Below are 21,050 nucleotides of genomic sequence, written 5' to 3' on the forward strand. Positions count from 1 at the left end.
TCTTAATTTTCCAAGTGGGAACAATGCATTAAATGTCCACTCTCCTTTTTCTTCTCATCAGGCATTTTTTTTCCCCTTGGGATAGCAATTTTTTCTTTGATTTAGGAAAGGAGTGACATGTGAAAGTATCTCCAGACATGCTTGAGGGACCATTTGAAAAAATTGGATTATAAGTGGAATATTTTAGCTACTATTCTTGATGTTACATTAAGCTAATTATTAGATACAAAAGTTATTTTGTTTATATTATTAATATAAATAGCAAACTCTTAAAAACTATACTCTTAACTCTTACCACTTTTCTCTGTGCCTACTAGATATCTCTAATTTGACTTTGGAAAATATAGTGTTTGTGAACTCAGTTTGTTTAAAACCACTTTTATTTCCTCAAAGTGGATTCCCCTTTGGATTTTGGAGACAGCCTAATATCCCAAGAAGAAAATAGGCTTCGGGGTTTGACCTGGAATTGAATCCTGGGTCTGCCACTTAGTAGTTATGTGAGCTTGCACAGATTTCGTAAACTTCCTGTGCCTCATGTAGTTAACTCATCCATAAAATAAGAAAAGTGACCTTGCCTCCTAAGATTCTTCTAAGGATTAATAATAATCCATAAAGTTCCCAGCATTAGTAGGTATTCAGCAAATGGAAACAGCTGCTATTGTCTGTCAACCATGCCTTGCTCCTTCTGGCTTGGGCTTTTGTTTTGGCTGTCTTGCATTTTGCATGTCTGGTTTCTTTCCCCTTTCCCTGCTTTTGGTTTATTATTTTCTTTAAGGCTGACCTCAAGCTTTATGTCTTCCACAAAGCTTCCTCTGTCAACTCAGGTCCAGTGATGCCTTTTTCTCTTTCCTAGGACACTTTGCGTCTACTACTCATTTAGCATTCCTTCTGCCATTTTCATGTTAATTTAAATGTCCCCTCTTCTTGATTGAACAGTGATTCTCTCAAGGCCAGGGACTCTCCCACAATAGTCAACTTGCTGTAAATGTTACTTGTCAGTGGAAGGGAGACATAATGCTATCTAGAAAATTACCTTCCCTTTTGTCTCTTGTTTTGGAGTGCATGATCATTATTACAGTTATAAAAACTAAGTCTCTTTTCCTTGAGAAGACTTGATGTTGATCAGATAGTTTCCTACTCATTTGAGTAATTTGTTTAGGTTATTTGAGGAAAATGTTAAAGCAAATATTAGATTCACAAATACATACTGTTTTATTTAAAAAAGAAATGAAATTTACAAGAACATGAAGATGTGAGGTATGACGGTTATGTGGCAGTGTACTTAACTTTCCTTTCTTTTTTTCAGGATCATAAAGATGAAGTAACTTGTGTTACATATAATTGGAATGATTGTTACATTGCTTCTGGATCTCTCAGTGGTGAAATTATTTTGCACAGTGTAACCACTAATTTATCTAGTACTCCTTTTGGCCATGGTAGTAACCAGGTACAGTATGGGTTTATTCAAAACAGAGTTGATAAGACAGAGTTACATAAGACAATGAATTTTAAGTTAAAAAAATTTTTTTTCCATGTTTTATTTATTTTTGAAAGAGAGAGAGCATGAGCAGGGGAGGGGCAGAGAGAGAGGGTGACACAGGATCCGAAGCTGACTGTGTGCTGACAGCAGTGAACCCAATGCAGGGGCTCGAACTCATGAACCGTGAGATCGTGACCTGAGCCAAAGTCGGACTCTCAACTGACTGAGCCACCCAGGTCCTCTCAATTTTAAGTTTTTAAAATTAAATACTTTTAAATTTGTATTTAGTTTGCTTGAAAAATTTACAGCTAGCTATTTTTAATGGTCTTGTTTAAAAATGTTCGAATAAGGTAATTCATACTAGATTATATTGCTTATGTGTGTTGAGTTATGCCACTGAATAGCCACATGATCCTAGAATATGACTATATATAACAAAACACAAACAGTTGTTGGCAGGTGAAATCTGAAACATGGATATTAATCTTTCTATGACATCACAATTATAGAAGCATTGCTTATTTCCAACTGTACCAACTACAAGACAGATATTTCTATTCATAAATACTGTTTGGTGGGCATGGATAATTGAGTGTGTTTAGGCACAGGGTAAATTGAGCTTTGTTTTTTGTGTTAAGTGTTCGATAGTTAACCAAATAAATTTAGTTACTCAAAAAATCTAATTCTTGGCCAACCTTCCGTGAAATTCTGGACAGAAATTTCTAGTGAAGTGCAATCTCTTTTAATCCTTAGTTTTTATTGTAATCACTTTGGCCCTATTATTAGATAAAATATGGGAGCTCTTCACTTTTAAAAAGCAGTTTTGGAAATCAGTATTCACTGTATATTTAGTGTTTAAAGAAAATTTAATGGATATTAAAATACAGAAAAGAAGTCTTTTCTCAAGTTTCTTCTGTATTGTGAGAATAAAAGAGATAAACCTATAGATGATATTATAGGTGATTCCTATAAAACAATCTTATGGTGATTCAAAACAGTGAGAGAAAATTATCTGGGAATAAAATAGGGAAAATTGAAGGAGAGAGGATTTTTAGCTGGGTCTAATGCTTAAATGATTTTTATTTTGTTTTGTTTTTACTACACTATGAATTGACTGCTAATTAGTTGATTCTAATTTATAGTAGGGTTAGCTCTGTACATTCCCATGTTACAGTTGGAACCGTGTCTCATTCCTTTGTCCTCAACCATTATCCAACTTTGTACTTCATGTGGAAAAGATCCTCAATAAATATGTGAGTGGATTTATAGGTAACAAAGATTTTAATAGGCTAATCTAGAACTTTGGGAGAAGAATATTTTATGTGAAGGAAATCACACGAACAAAAACAAGGGTTAAGGAAAGCACGTAGGTTCTTCTTAGGGCCAATGTGAGAAGATATTGGAAAGGTAAATATAGAATAATGTTGATGTGGAACTTTGAATGCCAGACCAAAGATTTGGCTTTTATTTTGGAAGGCATTTAAGTTGCTAATCAGAGTTATTGATTAGTTGAATGTCAGAATCCTAGAAACCTTGAACTGAGAGAAAGCCTTTGGAGGCAATTTCACTTTCTGCCTTTTATGGATGTGGATGAGAGATTTGCCACAGAAAAATGCATTAATATTAGCATAAAAGCAGGAAGTAATATTTTGTTTTTGTGATTCTTTTTGGTTATTTATATTTTGATGAGGGAGACAAAAACCTAAGCCCATAGACATTGGAACTATTGTGAAAAGCATCATAGTGTTCCAATGTCTTGCTTCTTAAGGGAATTAATTTTTCTTCTTTCTCTCCTTTTTTTCCCCCCGATTTCTGATATATTAGAAGCATGACATGTTTAGCTTTATAAATTCTGAGTTGACTTTTTAGTAACATGAAAGGTCAGATACCTACCATGTATATTCTTACATTTCAGTTTGTATTGTATCTTACTAGAGAGGGGTTTTTTTGTTTTTTTATTAAAACCAGATATGAAGGAATAGTCCTGAAAACATTAGATTTAGTTATTGCTCTTGTCTTTATTATGTGTAAATTATTTAAATGTCTAAAATTGAAATATAACTTACATAGTAAGTACATACATCTTAAGCATACAGCTTGATGAATTTTTATATGTACATATACCTGCGTAACTACCAGGTTCAAGGTATAGAACATTTCTGGCACATCAGAGGACTCCCGCTTAACCTTTCCCAGGTGCTACCTCATATTTCTTAAAAGAATTGAATGTGTCTGGTTTCTTTTAGTCTTCACTATGTTTGCTTTGTTGGATGGAATAGTAGTTTATACTGTTTTACTGCTTTGTGGTTTTCCATTACATGGATATGCCACAGTTTGTTGATGGACATGTGAGTTGTTTTTAGTTTTTAGCTATTACAATAAAGCTGCTGTGAATATTATTGTATGTGTCTTCTTTTGGACATATGTTTTCATTTCTCTTGAGTAAATACTCATAAATGGACTTAAGTCTTAATGTAGGCATCATGTTTTACTATATTAAAAAATGCCAAAGGATTTTCTGAAATCCTTGTGCCATTGTACGCTTCTGCCAGCACTGTTTGTGAGATTCAGTTGCTCCACAGTTTTGCTAGTACCAACTATTGTGTCTTACTAATTGTAACAATTTTGATGGTTGTGTGGTGGTATCTTACTGTGTTTTCATTTTCATTTCTCTGTGTTGAATAAGTTGAGTGTATTTTCATATGCCTTTTTTTGTGTAGTCACTGTTCAAGAGTGTTCCTCCTTTTTGTATTTTGTTGTGTTTTTTCTGATAGATTTATAGTTTAATTGTATGTTCTGGATGGAGCAATTTTATGGATATGCATGTTGCATATATCTTCTTTTAGCTTACAGCTGGCCTTTTAACTCTAATGCCTTTGTAAAAAAATGAATACAGGGGGTGCATCCAACTCTTGATTTCGACTCAGGTCATGATCTCACAGTTTGTGGGTGCGAGCCCCACATCAGGCTTCGTGCTGACAGTGTGGACCCTGCTTGGGATATTCATTCTCTCTCTCTCTCTCTCTCTCTCTCTCCCCCCCTCTCCCCCCCTCCCTCCCTCCCTTGCTTGTGTGCACTCACTTTCCCACTCTCTCTCTCAAAATAAATAAATGAGCTTTAAAAAAAATTTTTTTTTAAATGAGCAGAAGTTCTTAAATTTAATGAAATGTACTCTAGTACATCACTTTTTCTTTATGGATACTGCTTTTTGTGTCCTCTTGAAAAAAAATCTTGCTTGCCCCAAGGTCTTAAAATAGTGTCCTTTGTTTTCTTTTAGGTAAAGCTTTATTGTTTTACTTTCCCCATTTGTGTCTATTATCACCCATTTCAAATTAATTTTTGTGTATGGTGTGAGATATAGGGTTTAACTTTCCATACAGATATGTAATTACATCAGCATTACGTGTGGCAAAGACTATCCTGTAGCTCTCCAGTGAGTGTCGGTGGTCAGAGGGTTTGGAGAGCATTCCAGGCAGAGGTTATCACCTTACTACCGTTTATTGTGTCTCAGGCACTGTGGTTATTGCTTTACATTCCATTTTCTCATTTAATTTTTGCTACTCATTTGTGAGATGTATGTTATTCTCATTTTATAAATGAGGACTTTCAGATTATAAGACTTTTAACTTAGTATTTTGAAGATCTACTCTTCAAGAGTGGTAGCACTGTTTTCTTTGGAATCTCTTTCTAGCTCAGGAACAGCTGAATATTTAAAGATTTGAGAACCCAAAGCTTTTGGAAACTTTGCAGTACTCTCTTGTCACTTTACAGATACTTTAAAATTCTAGGTGACAGGTCGCTGTATTGTTGATTTTCAAAGGATTTTCATTGATTAGTTGCAGAGCAAAACTGAATTTAAATTATCTTCTAGTTGAGGAAAACCGTAATGCTCTAGGCTTATCTCTTGTGCAAGGTCACCTGAGATTTTCACATACCTGCTGCCTCCTGCTAGCACAGGTCAGCAACTCTGTAAGATCTTTTGGTATAGTTCTGTCTCTCAGGTCCCACATTTATTTGGAGAGCTAGCTGTGTGAACTCCGGCAAGTTACTTAATTCTCAAGCCTCCTTTTCTTTATCCAGTGAAAATGAGAATATACTTTCAGTAGAGTTGTGTTATTTGTTTGTTTGTTTGTTTTAAGGGCTAAATGAGATGGTGAATGTGTTTAGCATAGCTCCTAATGTTTGGGTAAAGATCAGTGAACTTCAATGTGAGCTTTTAATGAATAATCATATTAAATCATTAAAATAGCTTTTGTGATTTACTTTCCCAAACTGGTGTGAATATCTTTAGGTTTAATGTATTCCCTCAAAACACCTGCTAATTTGCCAGTTGTAACTTGCCCTCAGTAATCATGTTTTGTGTTTTAGACTGACTTAGAAAAAGGAAAGCTTTAAAGAAAGTGAAGAAATTGAACTGGAGTAATTAATTTTTTCCCCTTTCCCTGGAGCGAATGTTTATATATTTTTTGTATACTGTATTATTTCATTTTCCTCAATACCTTTAAAGCCAAGTGCATGGGCTAGACAATACCGGTTGGTCCCTGTGTTTGTAACTATGCAGTTCCAGTTTTCTTAGTGAAGAAAGTTAAATTTTCATGATTCTGCATACTTATGTTTCCCTTATACAGGCATCATAATTGAAATCTTTGGAGTGATTTTTTTTTCTCCTACAAATGATTTCATTATGGCATACTTTATCTGTTGGTGACTAGACGCGTAGACTCGCTACTTGAGCATTCATTTAAAAGTTTTTTTTATTAGAATTCATTTAAGATTTCAAATATATTAAATATTCACCTCTTAAATTTAAACAGTGTTCATAAAAATGTTAAGTCTGTCAGAAAATTGATATAATTCAACTCATATACTGTTACCCAGCCCAATTTCTGTGTTGATCAGTTTTACTCTAGGCAGGGTCTAGATTATTGAGAAAAATAGTTGATAGGGGACATCTGATGATTAAAATGTAAAATTTTTGTTTCTCTGAACAATCAAGAATTTGAAATCTTTAAAAATTATCAAATTGGTTTCTTAGCAAAAGTGACAACCGTGGAGTGTCCATGAATCTGCATTATACTGAATTTTGTATCAGAAATGAGATTGCCTATATTTAGGTCTTAACTTTGAAGTGTCTGAGCTGAATTGAAGCTATTAGTTTTGTGCGGATCACAGTGTCTTTTCACAGGGGAAAAAGAGCCTTGCTGCCTCTGCAGAACTGCCGGGGCTGACAGACCTCCCAGGTTACAGATGCATGTTGCTCTTTGGCAGGTTCAGCAGCATAGGCTCTCAAATAGGTTGACCTGTGTTGCCTTTCCCAAGCTGCAGTCCTTTTCGAAGATTTCAATAGGAATCTAAGGAATCAATAATGATCCTTTTTTTTTTCTTAAGTATAATTTATTGTCAAGTTAGCTAACATACAGTATACACAGTGTGCTCTTGGTTTCCAGAGTAGATTCCCATGATTCATTGCTTACATACAACACCCAAGTGCCCATCCCAAAAATGATCTTTAAATGCAGCAGGCTTTTCATGAGGTTTTAAATATAATGTATTTTAGTATATGTTAAATTTTATTCAGTGTGATTTTTGATATTTTAGGTATAGATCTTTTAAGTTTTAGTAAGCCTGTTTGAATAGAGTCTGGTAAATGTAAGTAATTATTAATTACACTTAAAAATAACAATTATTTTTGTCAAGAATGAGTTTAATTTTAATTTGGTTAACTTGTTTGCTTATATTTATACCTGAATTTCACCACTCAGAGTTTGACCACAGAGCTTTATATCTATCAAGTGGTCTCCTTGATGTTCTATAAGAGCATTGATATACAAAGTTTGCATGATAATATGTCCTTGAAGTATTTTCTTAGTATTTGTATATATTTGTCTAGTCTATATATAGTGTGTTCTTTGAGCAGTTTTATAATTGTCGTGTTGGCATAAAATAAACTTCTGATCCATATCTTTAATATACTTTTAAAGACTATTTTTTCCTTCTATATTTCTCTTCCAAATTTTCCTTAATGGGAAGAATGTTTTCTTGCAGTGTTACTATGTATATCTATCTTCCTTCCATAGTTAGAATCATTCTGTTGGTCCAGTCTTGTTGCCTGCCTTTTTCTCGGTAGTGTTCCATCCCAAGTATTCTCATTTTACTAGTCTTCATAACCATAATTTTTTAATGGCTCCATAACATTCCATGTTCAAACACCACGGTTTATCTAAACTTTCCCATATTTTAGATATTTTCCAAAATTTTACAATCACAAGCACCCTATCTATATTTATTAATATTATTTCCATAAATATGTGTTTTCTGTTTTTGACTTTTTCTGAGATAACAAATTCTCTTTCAGTGTAACTCAGCAGCAGGCTCACATTTTTCTTCCTTGAGGAACTCGAGTGTGTTACTCCCATCAATTTTGGTCTCAAATGTCTCATGATAATTTAAGTATTTTTTTCCTTATAAGTCACTTGTTCTTTCTCCCTAGATTTCCAAGGGATTTTTTTTTTCTTTAAAGTCCAGAAATTTTACAGGGCACCTAGGTGGCTCAGTCGGTTAAACATCTGACTCCAGCTCAGGTCATGATCTCATGGTCTGTGGGTTCGAGCCCTGCTTTGGGCTGCTGTCTGTTGCCAGCACTGAGCCGCCTCCCTATCCTCTGTCCCCCTCTTTCTCTGCCCTTTCCCCACTCGCTCTCTCTTTCAAAAATAAATAAGCATTCAAAAAAATGAATAAAGTCCAGTAATTTTATTAGATTATGTCTTGGTATTGATCGTTCTGTATTGCTATTCATAGGGACATGGTGTGCTCATTTAATATGTTGTTTCAGATCTTTCAGGAAAGTTTTCTTGAATTATATAGCTTTTAGTAATTTGTTATTTTCCTTATGTTTGTCTTTTCTTTGTTAGATCTTCTTCAGAGATTTATTACTTTCAAATCATTTTAACTTTTTCCTTATTTTTAATTTTCAAAAATTGTTTCCTTTTTGTCTGTCTTTAAGGTGTTATCTATTGTGTTTAATCATTCTTGTATTCCTTTTAAATTAGCCTTCATTTTGAAGAGACTTTAAAAATTTCTAATTCTTTCCCAAGTTCTAACATCTCATTTCTGTTTTCGAATTCTGATTTATATTGTTTTTTTTAAATGTCTTGTATCATATTATTTTCTTTTTGGTCATTTCTTGAGAATGCCTTTCTTTTTATTCTCTTTGTTCTCATAATAACTTTGTATGGGATTTATCTGCAAAGTTAGTTTCCCTGAACTTCTACACAGGGATGGGGTTCAGGGTATCTTTTCTAGCTTTACAGAGCTCCCTCTTGTTTTCAGTTTTGTTTTTTGGTTTTTCTTTTTAATGGCAATTTAATTTCCGAGGTTGCCTGGCTTTGTTCCACTCACTTACTTGTATGTGAACTTTTGCTCTCCTTCAGCTCTGTTGACTGAATGGAAGTGGGCAGTAGCTCCAGTGACAGTTAATTAGTGCTTGAAATGAGACTCTGGAAATTAAGAAGAGCAGGGGGATGGAGTTGAAGGGATATTGTATATATTTATGTATGTGTGTACAGGTGCACATATATAGAGTATACAGTGTATAATGTATATACGGTGTCTAATATATCTATATATGTATATATAGGTATTGGAGATTATAAAACTATAATAAAATATGAATGTACATTCTTATCTCTGTGAAGGTAAGGCTTTTCTATGTATAAGAACAAAGTTATAAGTCAGGGGAACAAATTTGATAAATTTAAGTACATAAAACTTAAAATCTGGCAAAAAGCAAGATTTGAAAAAGTTAACAAAATTGAAAGGAAAATGGGGAAATATTTATACCTATGAGAGCATTAATGTCTTTATTATAGGAAAATCAATTGCAAAATAGGATTTAAAAAAATCTTAATCTTAATAGCTCAATAGAAAATAAACAAGGTAGATTAATGGGCAGTTCACAAAAAAAGGAAGACAGATGGTCATTTAGCATTTTTCAACTGAGAACCTTTAAAGCATGAACAGCAGTGAAATACAAATTCTTTCAGAAATTAGCAGTTTTTAAAAATGATAATAGTTAGGGTACTTGGAAGTTGGAAATAACCTAAATGTCCAACATTAGATTATTTAGGTAAATTGATATACTAATACATTCATGTATTATCCAGCTGTTAAAATCGTGTGATAAAAATATTAGTGACAACACCAACTTCATCTTAATAAAGTATGATCCCAGGTTTTCTGTTTATACTTTACTGAATTCAAACAAACGTACATTAACACAGAAAAGTATTTAAACAGGGGTGCCCGGGTGGCTCAATTGGTTAAGTGTCTGACTTTGGCTCAGGTTATGATCTCATGGTTCGTGGGTTCAAGCCCCATATTGGACTCTGTGCTGACAGCTCAGAGACTGGAGCCTGCTTTGGATTCTGTGTCTCCCCCTCTCTCTGCCCCTCCTCTGCTTGCACTCTGTCTCTCAAAAATAAACATTAAAAAAATATTTAAACAATAAAACTAAGACTTATTCACAACAAAACTAAATGTTAACCAGTTTTTCTGTAGGTGGTAGGATTATGGATGGTTTTTTCTCTTCTTTTTTTTTTTATGGGTGGTTTTTTTTTTTCCCCAAACATTTATAGCAGGTGTCAACAAACCATGACCCAATAGCTGGCCATTATTTGTGTAAATAAAAATTTATTGGAACACATCCGTGCTTATTCATACTGCTTTTGTGGTACAACAGCATAAAACATTTACTATTTGATCCTTCGAGAAAAAGTTGGCCAGCCCCTGATCTAGAGTGATGTATTTTTTATATTTAGAAACATATATTTCTCCACAGGCATATACATTCTTACATAATAATAATGTGAGAAAAAATAGTATTGCTGCTTTATAGGGATTTTTTAAATGAGGTTCTTGGCAATATATTTTTTTTTCTTACAAGTAGCTTGAATCTGGAGCAACATAGGGGCTTAATAAGTGCTGCCAATACTAATATGTATTAGTACTTATTTTAAATATAATTTAGCAGATTAATAGTTTGGGTATCCAGGATTATGGATACTCTCTTAATGATACTCTAAAGGCATCATGATTTAATAGATGTAGAGACATCAGAAAGACCTCTTTTTTCAGAGAGATAGAGGGGAAACCATTTAAAGAAGTCAGTGTAGCTACTTACGGGTTTTTAAAAATATATATACATGTCAAAGATGGTCAGATGGGTGCATAAACAATGAAGAATGAGTCATGTGAGAATAGCGGTGATGGCTACTATGTCCCTGGCTCTGCGCAGAAACTATTTAATCCTCAGAACAACCTTGACTGCAAAACATGAGTGTTTTCTATTTTGTAGTTGAGCACACTGAGGCTTGGAGAGTGTAAGTAATTTACCCAAGACCTGCAAAACTTGGCTGAGACCCTACTTGAACCCAAGTTATCTGAGAGGAAGATTTATGGTTTTCTTTAGCCTTTTCCTAAAGAATTGCCATACAGGTCCACAGAATATAAAGCACATTTGGAATTTAGGATTTGATTTAATCAAGAAATACATTTTTAACTATTTATAAAGTTTCATTATATAAAATAGTAAGCTTCTTGTTCCTTGCTATATTCAAATAGATTCTGGATGACCATATTTTAAGGAGTCCTGCTATGACTAAGAGGTTGAATTTTATGTACTTTGAGGATCTAGGAGGTCTGTGATTTTATGGTTTTATTTATTTATTTATTTCAGTTCTGCCTATGTATTTAATTCAAATTTAGATTTTATGAGGGGCGCCTGGGTGGCTCAGTCAGTTAAGTGGCCGACTTCGGCTCAGATCATGATTTCGCTGTCCGTGAGTTTGAGCCCCACGTCGGGCTCTGTGCTGACGGCTCAGAGCCTGGAGCCTGTTTCAGATTCTGTGTCTCCCTCTCTCTGACCCTCCCCCGTTCATGCTCTGTCTCTCTCTGTCTCAAAAATAAGTAAACGTTAAAAAAAAAATTCAAATTTAGATTTTATGAAGGACCCTAACTATATGAACTCTTAACATGCTGCAGAATTTTTTTAAAAATTGTCTTGCTTATGTTTTGATGGGTTGATATGTGACTCTATAAACATCACAATTCATTAAAAAAATCTCTGTGTCTTTTATATAGTTAAGCTGTGAGTAGTGTATTTTTTCTTGAGTATAGACCAGAGGAAAGATTTGGCTATTTGAGTGGATATACTTTTCCTCAACAAATACGCAAAATATAAACCAACGCTTTCTGTTTGTACTCTAATCATATGAAAATGAGGAGCCAAATTTAATAGACGACCATAGTAATTATCTTACCTTGGGTGTCTGGTAACAAATACTCCTTTTGTTTCCTTGGACAGAATTTGTTTTGTATTATTCCTAAATATTTTAGTTGTCGAGGGCTGTTGTATCTTATGTTAAAATATCTTAGAAGATAGTAGTATATGAGTTTTTAATACGTAGAAGCTAGTGGTTTCAAATCCTTTTGGAGTGTGATAGATTAAACTGGATAGAAGAAACAAACAACCTTCAGATTTGACTTTTGTTCTGTGCCAGTTTTATCTGGAATCTATTTTATATATATATATATATATATATATATATATATATATATATATATATATACATACACACACACACACACACACATACATACATACATACATATATATGGCTACTATCTCCTACTAGTGACTGCTTTATTGCTTTATTCAGTACTGTAACTTAACTCTTTGAAGATGTCTTAGAGCCAGTTTCCCACTCTGTGGATTCTACTTTTAATTTCTGTGTTTATATTGCTGGTTCTGTGTAGTGAAAAATTAGTTTAAATGTAAAATATTTAATCCTCTGCTCAGTGAATGATAATAGCAATACAAGTTTGAAAGCAACATTTTAGTAAAAGTGGATAAAATTCATCCAGTTTTAATTCAAGACCTGTTTACTCATACTGAATCTTTGTTTATTCTGGTCCAACAGAAACTAGAAAGAGAGTATGTCTCCACTGCCCCCAGGGAGGAGTGTTTAGAGAAAGGCCAGTATTGCCCTCAGGCTGATGCCTTTGAAAGAATGGGTATTGTCCATTCCCAGTCTATAGTGTTGTCAATTATTTCTTTGTGATTTAGTTAATTTTTTATTATGCTTCAGGTGTTAAATTGCCAGTACATCAGATGCTCAGATTCAAACAAATATATCCAAATATCTAAAATACATATAGAAAATAAATTTGAAATATTGCTCATTCTCTGCCAGTGTTCTCTTACACTTGTTCGTGTTTTGGCTGTGATTGGCTACTACTGAGCCTTTTATTTATGGTAGATGTTCCTAATCCTGATGAATTAATGTAGTAATCTCAACATCTTGTATTTTTCCTCCGCAAAAGGGGAGATTGAGGTAGCTCTATTCCAAGATAATAAAATCATGACAGATTTAATTACTAGAATATTGGTATGTATTGGGGTCATCTTATAACCCACTAAATGATTTTATGGTTGTCATAATTAAAACCTGTTACTGTATAAACCAGAGAGGTCCTAAATCCCCTGTGAATAGTGTGGTTGATGGTTGGCCATTATTTATATAGTTTATATAAAATGTTCTTATGAATGCTTACAGTTACATAAAATTTATTCCTATTTTCATAGTCTGTTCGGCACTTGAAGTACTCCTTGTTTAAGAAATCACTACTGGGCAGTGTTTCGGATAACGGAGTAGTAACTCTCTGGGATGTGAATAGCCAGAGTCCATACCATAACTTTGACAGTACACATAAAGCTCCAGCTTCTGGCATCTGTTTTTCTCCTGTCAATGAATTGCTATTTGTGACTATAGGCTTGGATAAAAGAATCATTCTCTATGATACTTCAAGTAAGAAGTAAGTGTGACATGATCATTTCTTAATTTAGTAACAAATAACTATAATCTCATTAGCAGACATATTTGTGATTTGCATAGACCTCTGATTAATGTTTGGGACATCTAAAGTTTGTGTACTTGATATCTAAAAGATAAATTTTTCTCTTTTTTCTCGCATGCAGAAAAAAATAGATGAAATGTGGATGTTCTTTAGAGTACATCTGGATGATGAATGTTAAGAATAGCATGTTAATGATTGCACATCTTTATTTTAGCATAGTATTCTTTTTCAAAAATACAACTGAATATATTTTTTAAGGCAATATGATTAATTTGCTTTAAAATTCATTATCTACAGCAATGTTTCTAAACTGCTAACATTTTGGGCTGGATAATTCTTGGATGTGGGATGCGGGGGCAGGGGGTGGGGTGGCTGTCCTGGGTATTGTAGAATATTCAGCAGCGTCCCTGGCCTCTACCCACTAGATGCTAGTAGTATTCCCCAAATTAGCAAGAGTAGCAAAATTGCCCTTAGTTGAGAACCACTGATCTAGAGCTAAAGGGTATGTAATCTTTTAAGTATCTGGGTCCGTTGTGCCTTCTTTCTTACAGTTATAGCTGTGCTTCATTAGCTGTTAAAAAAAAAAATGGTTATAAGAGTGCTACAGGTGTATTCAAAACACCTAACCATATCTAAAGATTGTGTGGAAGAAAATGGTAATGTTACTACTAGGGAAGGACCCACTATCAGCCCTTGTTAAAAGTTTACTTGTTTCACTTTCTTCTTTTTTAAAAATTGTTCTGTTTTACTCTTTCTTGTTAACTAATTTGCTGAGAACCTTAAGAGTCAGTAAGCATTTCTCTCATACACCAGACACTGTGGCAAAAAGCTCAGCTTCAGCAGGTCAGTATCCATATTTCTGTATTGGTTTCGTGAGGATCAAGCTACATGGATTGTTAGCTTTTTGGTCAAGAAATGCACAGCTGCTCCCCTGTGATGAAAGGTCATAGTCCTCTTGAGACTTGAGCAGGTCAATAAATGGAAGGGGGATACTTAGGGCCTCCTTAACCCTGAGACTAGAACCCTTGTTTGTGGAGTAACACCAGGAAGTCTGTCACGTTCACTGTCAAAGTAGTAATTACTCAAAGGAATACATATTGCTTCTGAAGATGTAGAACTTAACCTGTTGGAAGTGAATAGAAAAATACGATGGTGTGTTCAGCAGTTCCTTTATCTGCCATTGTATTAGAAATGTCTCTAAGTCTAATTCTGAATTTCTGCTTTATGCAAATATTTGGAATGTGTATTCTAAGTAACTTTGGTTTTGGTCGATAGCTGTCTAACGTCACATATGCTTGTATACCTGTATATACTCACATACCTACATAGACTTTGTTCCCCTTTCCAAAGGCTAGTGAAAACGCTAGTGGCCGATACCCCTCTAACTGCAGTAGATTTCATGCCTGATGGAGCCACTTTGGCTATTGGATCTTCCCGTGGGAAAATATATCAATATGATTTAAGGATGTTGAAATCACCAGTTAAAACCATCACTGCTCACAAGACTTCTGTGCGATGTATAGCATTTCAGTACTCCACTGCTCTTTCTAAGGTAAGGTATTTTCTTTCTTTTGATTGTTTTTGATTTTACTAAATAAGTGTAGCTCAGAATATGGAAGTCATATTTTGTCCATTAAACACATTGTAGTTTTGCTTTATGATCATTCTTGTATGAAAGCATTTTAAATAGTTTTGATACAAAGTTATTTGATACTTGGTTTTAAACTATTTTTTTGTACTTAATTCTCGTATTTCTTCAAAAATATTTTAAAAGGCTTTTTGGTTCAGAGGGAAACTCTCAGATTCATCAGCAGGCTTAAGATTTGTAAGGGAAAATATATGTATTTTTATCCTAACAAGGAATTGATAAAATATTAATGTATACTATGGAGCATTAGAAACCTGAGCTTTTAAATATTCCATTACATTTCAGTCAAGTTTAAATAAAGGCTGTTCAAATAAGCCCACAGCTGTGAACAAACGAGCCATTAATGTGAGCACTACCAGTGGAGGAGTTCAGAATTCTGGACTCGGCCGAGAAGCAGCCACCTCTTCCACTGGCACAGCTCTCCCACAGCCCATGACAACAGCTGGGGGAAAAGGAGCAGTTGCTGTTCAAGACAAAGCAGGTAAATGCTGCTTACGCGTTTATGGTATTTGGAGTTTCCACCCGGCACCCCACCCCAATATGTATTATTAGCACTTTCTTCAAGAGCCTAGAACTCAAATTCACTTGTGTATTTAAGTAAAATTATTAGTAGATGGTAAAAATGGAAGAAGTGACCATTTTAACTTGAGCTATAAATTTTTTAAAAATTAATGAAAGGTACTTAATCTATTTAGCTAAACTTTTTTTTTTTTAATGTTTATTTATTTTTGACAGAGAAGCAGAGCACAAGTGGGGGAGGGGCAGAGAGAGAGAGGGAGGCACAGAATCCAAAGCAGGCTCCAGGCTCAGAGCTGTCAGCTCAGGGCCCGACGCGGGGCTCAAACCCAGGAACTATGAGATCGTGACCTAAACCAAAGTCAGACGCTCAACCGACCGAGCCATCCAGGTGCCCCTAGCTGAACTTTTGTTGTAAGAAATATTATCTTACAAATAGAATAATACCAATTTAGAAATTATCCTTAATACCACTCCAGACTGGATGTCTTGTGTCTACAAATTAATCAATAGAGGATATGATTCTTTGATGTTGTCACTTTGATTTGATCTCTGAGTTACAAAAAAAGCTATTAGTGGCTTCTTTTATTTCATATTTCATAACAAAGTAAGTCAGGTGATGAAGTGAATTTATTTAAGTGCTGAACAGTGCCTGGTACCTATTAAGCAGTATATTAGTAGTTTGTTAAACAAAAATAAACAAAAATGTTGTCATTTTTAAATAATTTCTTCTACTCCAATAATCATATTGATAGAATGGTTCTTAAAAAATTCATTTAGACTTTGTGAAGGTGTAATATGATGATAAGCTTCCCTGTTTACTATAGAGAATATTCTTTTTCTCTCAATTCCTGAAAATGTTTTTTTTTTTTTTTATTTTAAGTTATGCTATACTATCACCTTACAACATATTTTTTAAAAGCTTGCATGGTATATATACTACTCTGTTTCCAAACTAGTCTCATTAGAAATGGATGTATCCATGTCTTTGTAAGGTTTCAGGACAAATACTTAACTTGGACACAAGTATTGGTTGGTACCTTCTCAGCATGAGTTTATGATTTTCAAGTAGAAGCAAAACTTTGTTAGCCTTGATAGTATGGAATAGCTTTTTAAAAAAAATAGTATATATATTCATTATAAATTTTCTGTTAATATCTACATCATCCTTACATAAAAGTCATTACATATTATATAAAAAAATAATTAGTTCTTATTTAAGAACTCCTGGAAACAAATATTATTGCTATATACTTAGAAGAAGAAATTAAGTTTGAAATATAACTTTGAGTAATGTTTGCCAAGATGTTGAATTAACTATATTATGAAAATTGTCACTATTTTCAAAGATAATTTTATTATTACTGATTTTATTCATATTTCCAAAATTAAATAAAATAAAGTTTCTCTCATTTACTCTGCGCTTTATGAAATCTCACTGTTTTCATTTAGTTTTTAATAAGGAAACTCATGTAACGATGACAGTATTAATTAGGAAATGCAAGACTTGGGTCTGCAGGGTCACTGATTAATGATAACTCTTGGCTGATTAGCAGTTTCTGACAAAATGAATGTTTGCCCTGTACCCACAAAGAGTTAGAAACTTTTATTTATTAATTTTATTTTGAAATAATTACAAACTTATAGAAAATTTTCAAAAATAGTATAAAGAACTCCTGAGCTCTAGTATACTCTTCAGCAGATTCACTGTTTTATAAATTTTACCACATTTGCTTCATCGTTTGCTCTCTCTTACATACACATACATGTACGTTTCCCTGCTCTGAAACAGAATTTGTTAGACATAAGTCTTGGGTCTGTGACTTCCTACTAGGATGACTTTGGGCAGTTTTTTAACCACTTTGAGTCTTATTTTTTCTTCCATAGATAATATTTAACTTTTAGCGATATTATGAAAACCAGAGAAAATATATCAGTAGGCACACAATAGGCTCTCAGTAAATTATGGTTTTACTAATACTGTCATCACAGTTTTCATCATTACTATTACTATTATTTTAAACTCCCTAAAATGAGTCTGAGATTTGAAAAAGTTCATGTTGCTCTACTAAAGGCGCCAACCAGTGCATTCCCACCAACAGTGCAAGAGGGTTCCCCTTTCTCCACATCTTCACCAATACCAGTTGTTTCTTGTGTTGTTGATTTTAGCCATTCTGACCGGTGTGAGGTGATGTCTCATTGTAGTTTTGATTCATCTTTCTCTGATGATCAGTGATGTTGAGCATCTTTTCATGTGTCTGTTGGTCATCTGCATGTCTTCTTTGGAGAAATGTCTATTCATGTCTTCCACCCATTCTTAATTGGATTATTTGTTTTTTGAGTGTCGAGTTTTAGAAGTTCTTTACAGATTTTGGATACTAACCCTTTATCAGATATGTCATTTGCAGATATCTTCTCCCATTCCGTAGGTTGCCTTTTAGTATTGTTGATTGTTTCCTTTGCTGTGCAGAAGATTTTGATTTTGATGAAGCCCCAGTAGTTTACTTTTGCTCTTGTTTCCTCAGGTGGCATATCTAGAAGGAAGTTGCTGTGAGTCATGTCAAAGAGGTTACTGCCTGTGTTCTCCTCTGAGATTTTAATGGTTTCATGTCTCACATTTAGGTCTTTGATCCATTTTGAGTTAAGTGTATGGTGTAAGAAAGTGGTCCACTTTCATTCTTCCACATGTTACTGTCCAGTTTTCCCAACATCATTTGTTGAAGATACTGTCTTTTTCCCACTAGATTTTCTTTCCTGTTTTGTTGAAGATTAATTGACCATATAGTTCCTTTGTGGGATTTCTATTCTGTTCCATTGATCTGTGTATCTATTTTTGTGCCACTACCATACTGTTTTGATCACTACAGCCTTGTAGTAGAACTTGAAGTCTGGAATTGTGTTGCTTCCAGCTTTGCTTTTTCTTAACTCTAGAGAACAAACTGTTACCAGAGGGGAGGTGGGTCGGGGATAGGTGAAATAGGTGATGAGGATTAAGGAGGGCACTTGTGATGAGCACTGGGTCTTGTATGGAAGTGTTGACTCATTATATTGTACACCTGAAACTAATATTATACTGTATGTTAACCAACTGTAATTTAAATAAAAACTTATAAAAAATAAAGAACCTCGGGTCGCCTGGGTGGCTCAGTTGGTTGAGTGTCCGACTTCGACTCAGGTCATGATCTCACGGTCCATGGGTTCGAGCCCCGCGTCAAGCTCTGTGCTGACAGCTCAGAGCCTGGAGCACCTCTCTCTCTGCCCCCTCCCCTGCTCATGCTCTGCCTCTCTCTGTCTCAAAAATAAATAAAAACATTTAAAAAAATTAAAAAAGAATAAAGAACCTCTGCAGATTTATTGCTAGTGCTCACTTTCAGTAGGAAACAGCCATTTAAGAAGTAAAAACATAAGGCTTTAGCACTACTTCCAAATGATACTAAACTTCTGTTTCCTAAAGTTCCAGAGGCTAGAGTTATGCATTCGTAATGTTTAACGACCTAGAAGAAGAAGAGAAAATTTCTTCTTTATAACAATTCAACTCTTGGTGTAAACACTTCAATGATAGTGATGTATAAATGTTCAGTAATATTTTAACTTTCTATCAGGTACTATTATAAAAGTTTATTTCATTTGCGAGACTTGGACATTTTTGGATATGCTGGCTGTTCTTTGTTTTTATCTTAGCTTTTCAGGATCTTGGGACCAAGATAGCAAATAAAACACTACTTAAATGATAGTGTAATACAGTAACATGCTACCAATTAAAATACCAGATTTTCATCACAGGTCTCGAATTTCTAGAACTTAGTCCTCAACCCAGAAATGAGCAAGAAGCTACTGAGCTCACAGAGTTCCTCTTCCAAAGTCCCTGCCCTAATCCCTTGCATTATATACTGGCAGGGAAAACAAAACCGTGTGGCTCTTTATTATTGTCTGCTATGCTATTCTTTATGAGTTTAGTATTCTGGTTTCCTTCCTTCTAGTAAACTATCCAGAGGCTAGTGAAGTCATTTGAGGTCGATAATACCAAGAGCATGTTAAGCTTCCACTGTTAGTGAAGGAAAAGACAGAAGAGGGCAAAAAGAGATCCATTTACTGTTGGGGAAAGGAGCTAACATTAGTTGAATCTGCTCTGTGTCAGGCATCATGCTAAATGCTTTACAGACTTCTTTAATCATTTATAGATGATCATAAAAGTGAGTCTGTTCTAATAGAAGTTCGTTGTGTTCAGTATACTCTGTTTAAGAGGGTAGCAAAGTATATAAATTATTTTAGAAAAATTTCATCAAAAAGGCTAAAATAAGATGGTATTATATAAATGAATAGATTATTTGCTTTTGAGGAGCCCTTCATTACATGAAAATCATGGTTAACTGAGCTGTTGTTATATTATTTTGTTTTCCTGATGCTCATAGTTGTAATATTACCAGTGATATGGTAATGCATTAATTTTTAGAACTGAGCTTCTGATGATAAATTTTTTTTTGGCTGTAGTAACATTTATTTTTATATCTAATTTTCCTATAAGGTTTGCCTCGAAGCATAAACACTGATATTATATCTAAGGAAACGGACAGTGGGAAAAATCAGGATTTCTTCAGCTTTGATGATACTGGAAAAAGTAGTTTAGGTGACATGTTTTCACCGATCAGAGATGGTAAGTCTTTTCAGATCAGAGGATCATGTTCTCTTGCTGGCAGTCATTACATTTTTAGTCTCGCTAAAAGATGTGGGTAATAGCTTCAGTCTGTTTCTGTTCATGACAGTTGCTAATTTTCTCAGTCCCTGGGGTGGTATCTTTTCCTTTGCCCGGATATTTCAGATGTTACCATTCTAAAGTATACGCTTGTCATTGTCACATGGGAACTATGCAAATAGCTATCAAGTTAGCATTTTAATTTCCACAGAAGTGTCTTAAAGGAAATTTTGCCTCCATAGGCAGTTTTTTAGTTTCTAATAAATCTTAAAATCTTAGATATTTTGATAGGCAAAAAATACCTTTTCACCTAAAAAAATTGTTTTTTATTATTAGTATCTAATTGTTATTTATTCATTGTTTTCATGAAGAAATATGGCTAGGTGATAGATTGCCTCATCTTTTACACTATGTGTGAAAGTACCACACACACACACACACACACACACACACACACGCAGTCTCTCTCTCTATTTCCTTCCCTCCCTCCCTCCTCTCCCCATTGCTAGAAGATGTTGCCATTAAAAAGAAAATAAAAACACAAAAAACTTGTCATTTTGATATATAGAAACATATATCATTGTTGTTCATACTGTATGAACCGGGCACATTATTTGGATGTGTTTTTTTGGTACTGATGTTCTTACTGTTTTCATTAATGGGATAGTCTCACTGCTAACAGCAGTATTATCAACAATATGGGTAAATTTCTAGAGCATAATTTGGCATGCTTAAATATCCATACCCTTTGGCCCGTTAATTCTATTTCTATAAATTTACCTAATAACATATTCACAGTA

At 34.2% G+C, this 21,050-nt stretch overlaps 1 protein-coding gene across 4 annotated transcripts in view; it reads left to right on the forward strand.

The window, feature by feature from the left end:
• The window catches only part of NEDD1 (NEDD1 gamma-tubulin ring complex targeting factor), a 47,449-nt gene that overhangs the window by 12,048 nt on the left and 14,351 nt on the right, over positions 1-21,050 (forward strand). For 3 of the 4 annotated variants that reach the window (XM_042992959.1, XM_007085646.3, XM_042992958.1), the window contains 5 exons: positions 1,307-1,447; positions 13,122-13,351; positions 14,744-14,945; positions 15,327-15,522; positions 20,083-20,211. In XM_042992959.1, the coding sequence (XP_042848893.1) occupies positions 1,307-1,447; positions 13,122-13,351; positions 14,744-14,945; positions 15,327-15,522; positions 20,083-20,211 (898 nt within the window). The remainder of the gene's footprint in view (positions 1-1,306; positions 1,448-13,121; positions 13,352-14,743; positions 14,946-15,326; positions 15,523-20,082; positions 20,212-21,050) is intronic. The other variant, XM_042992957.1, reaches the window with a different exon arrangement.

Source organism: Panthera tigris, chromosome B4, assembly GCF_018350195.1.
Source record: "Panthera tigris isolate Pti1 chromosome B4, P.tigris_Pti1_mat1.1, whole genome shotgun sequence".
Classification (NCBI taxonomy): Eukaryota; Metazoa; Chordata; class Mammalia; order Carnivora; family Felidae; genus Panthera; species Panthera tigris.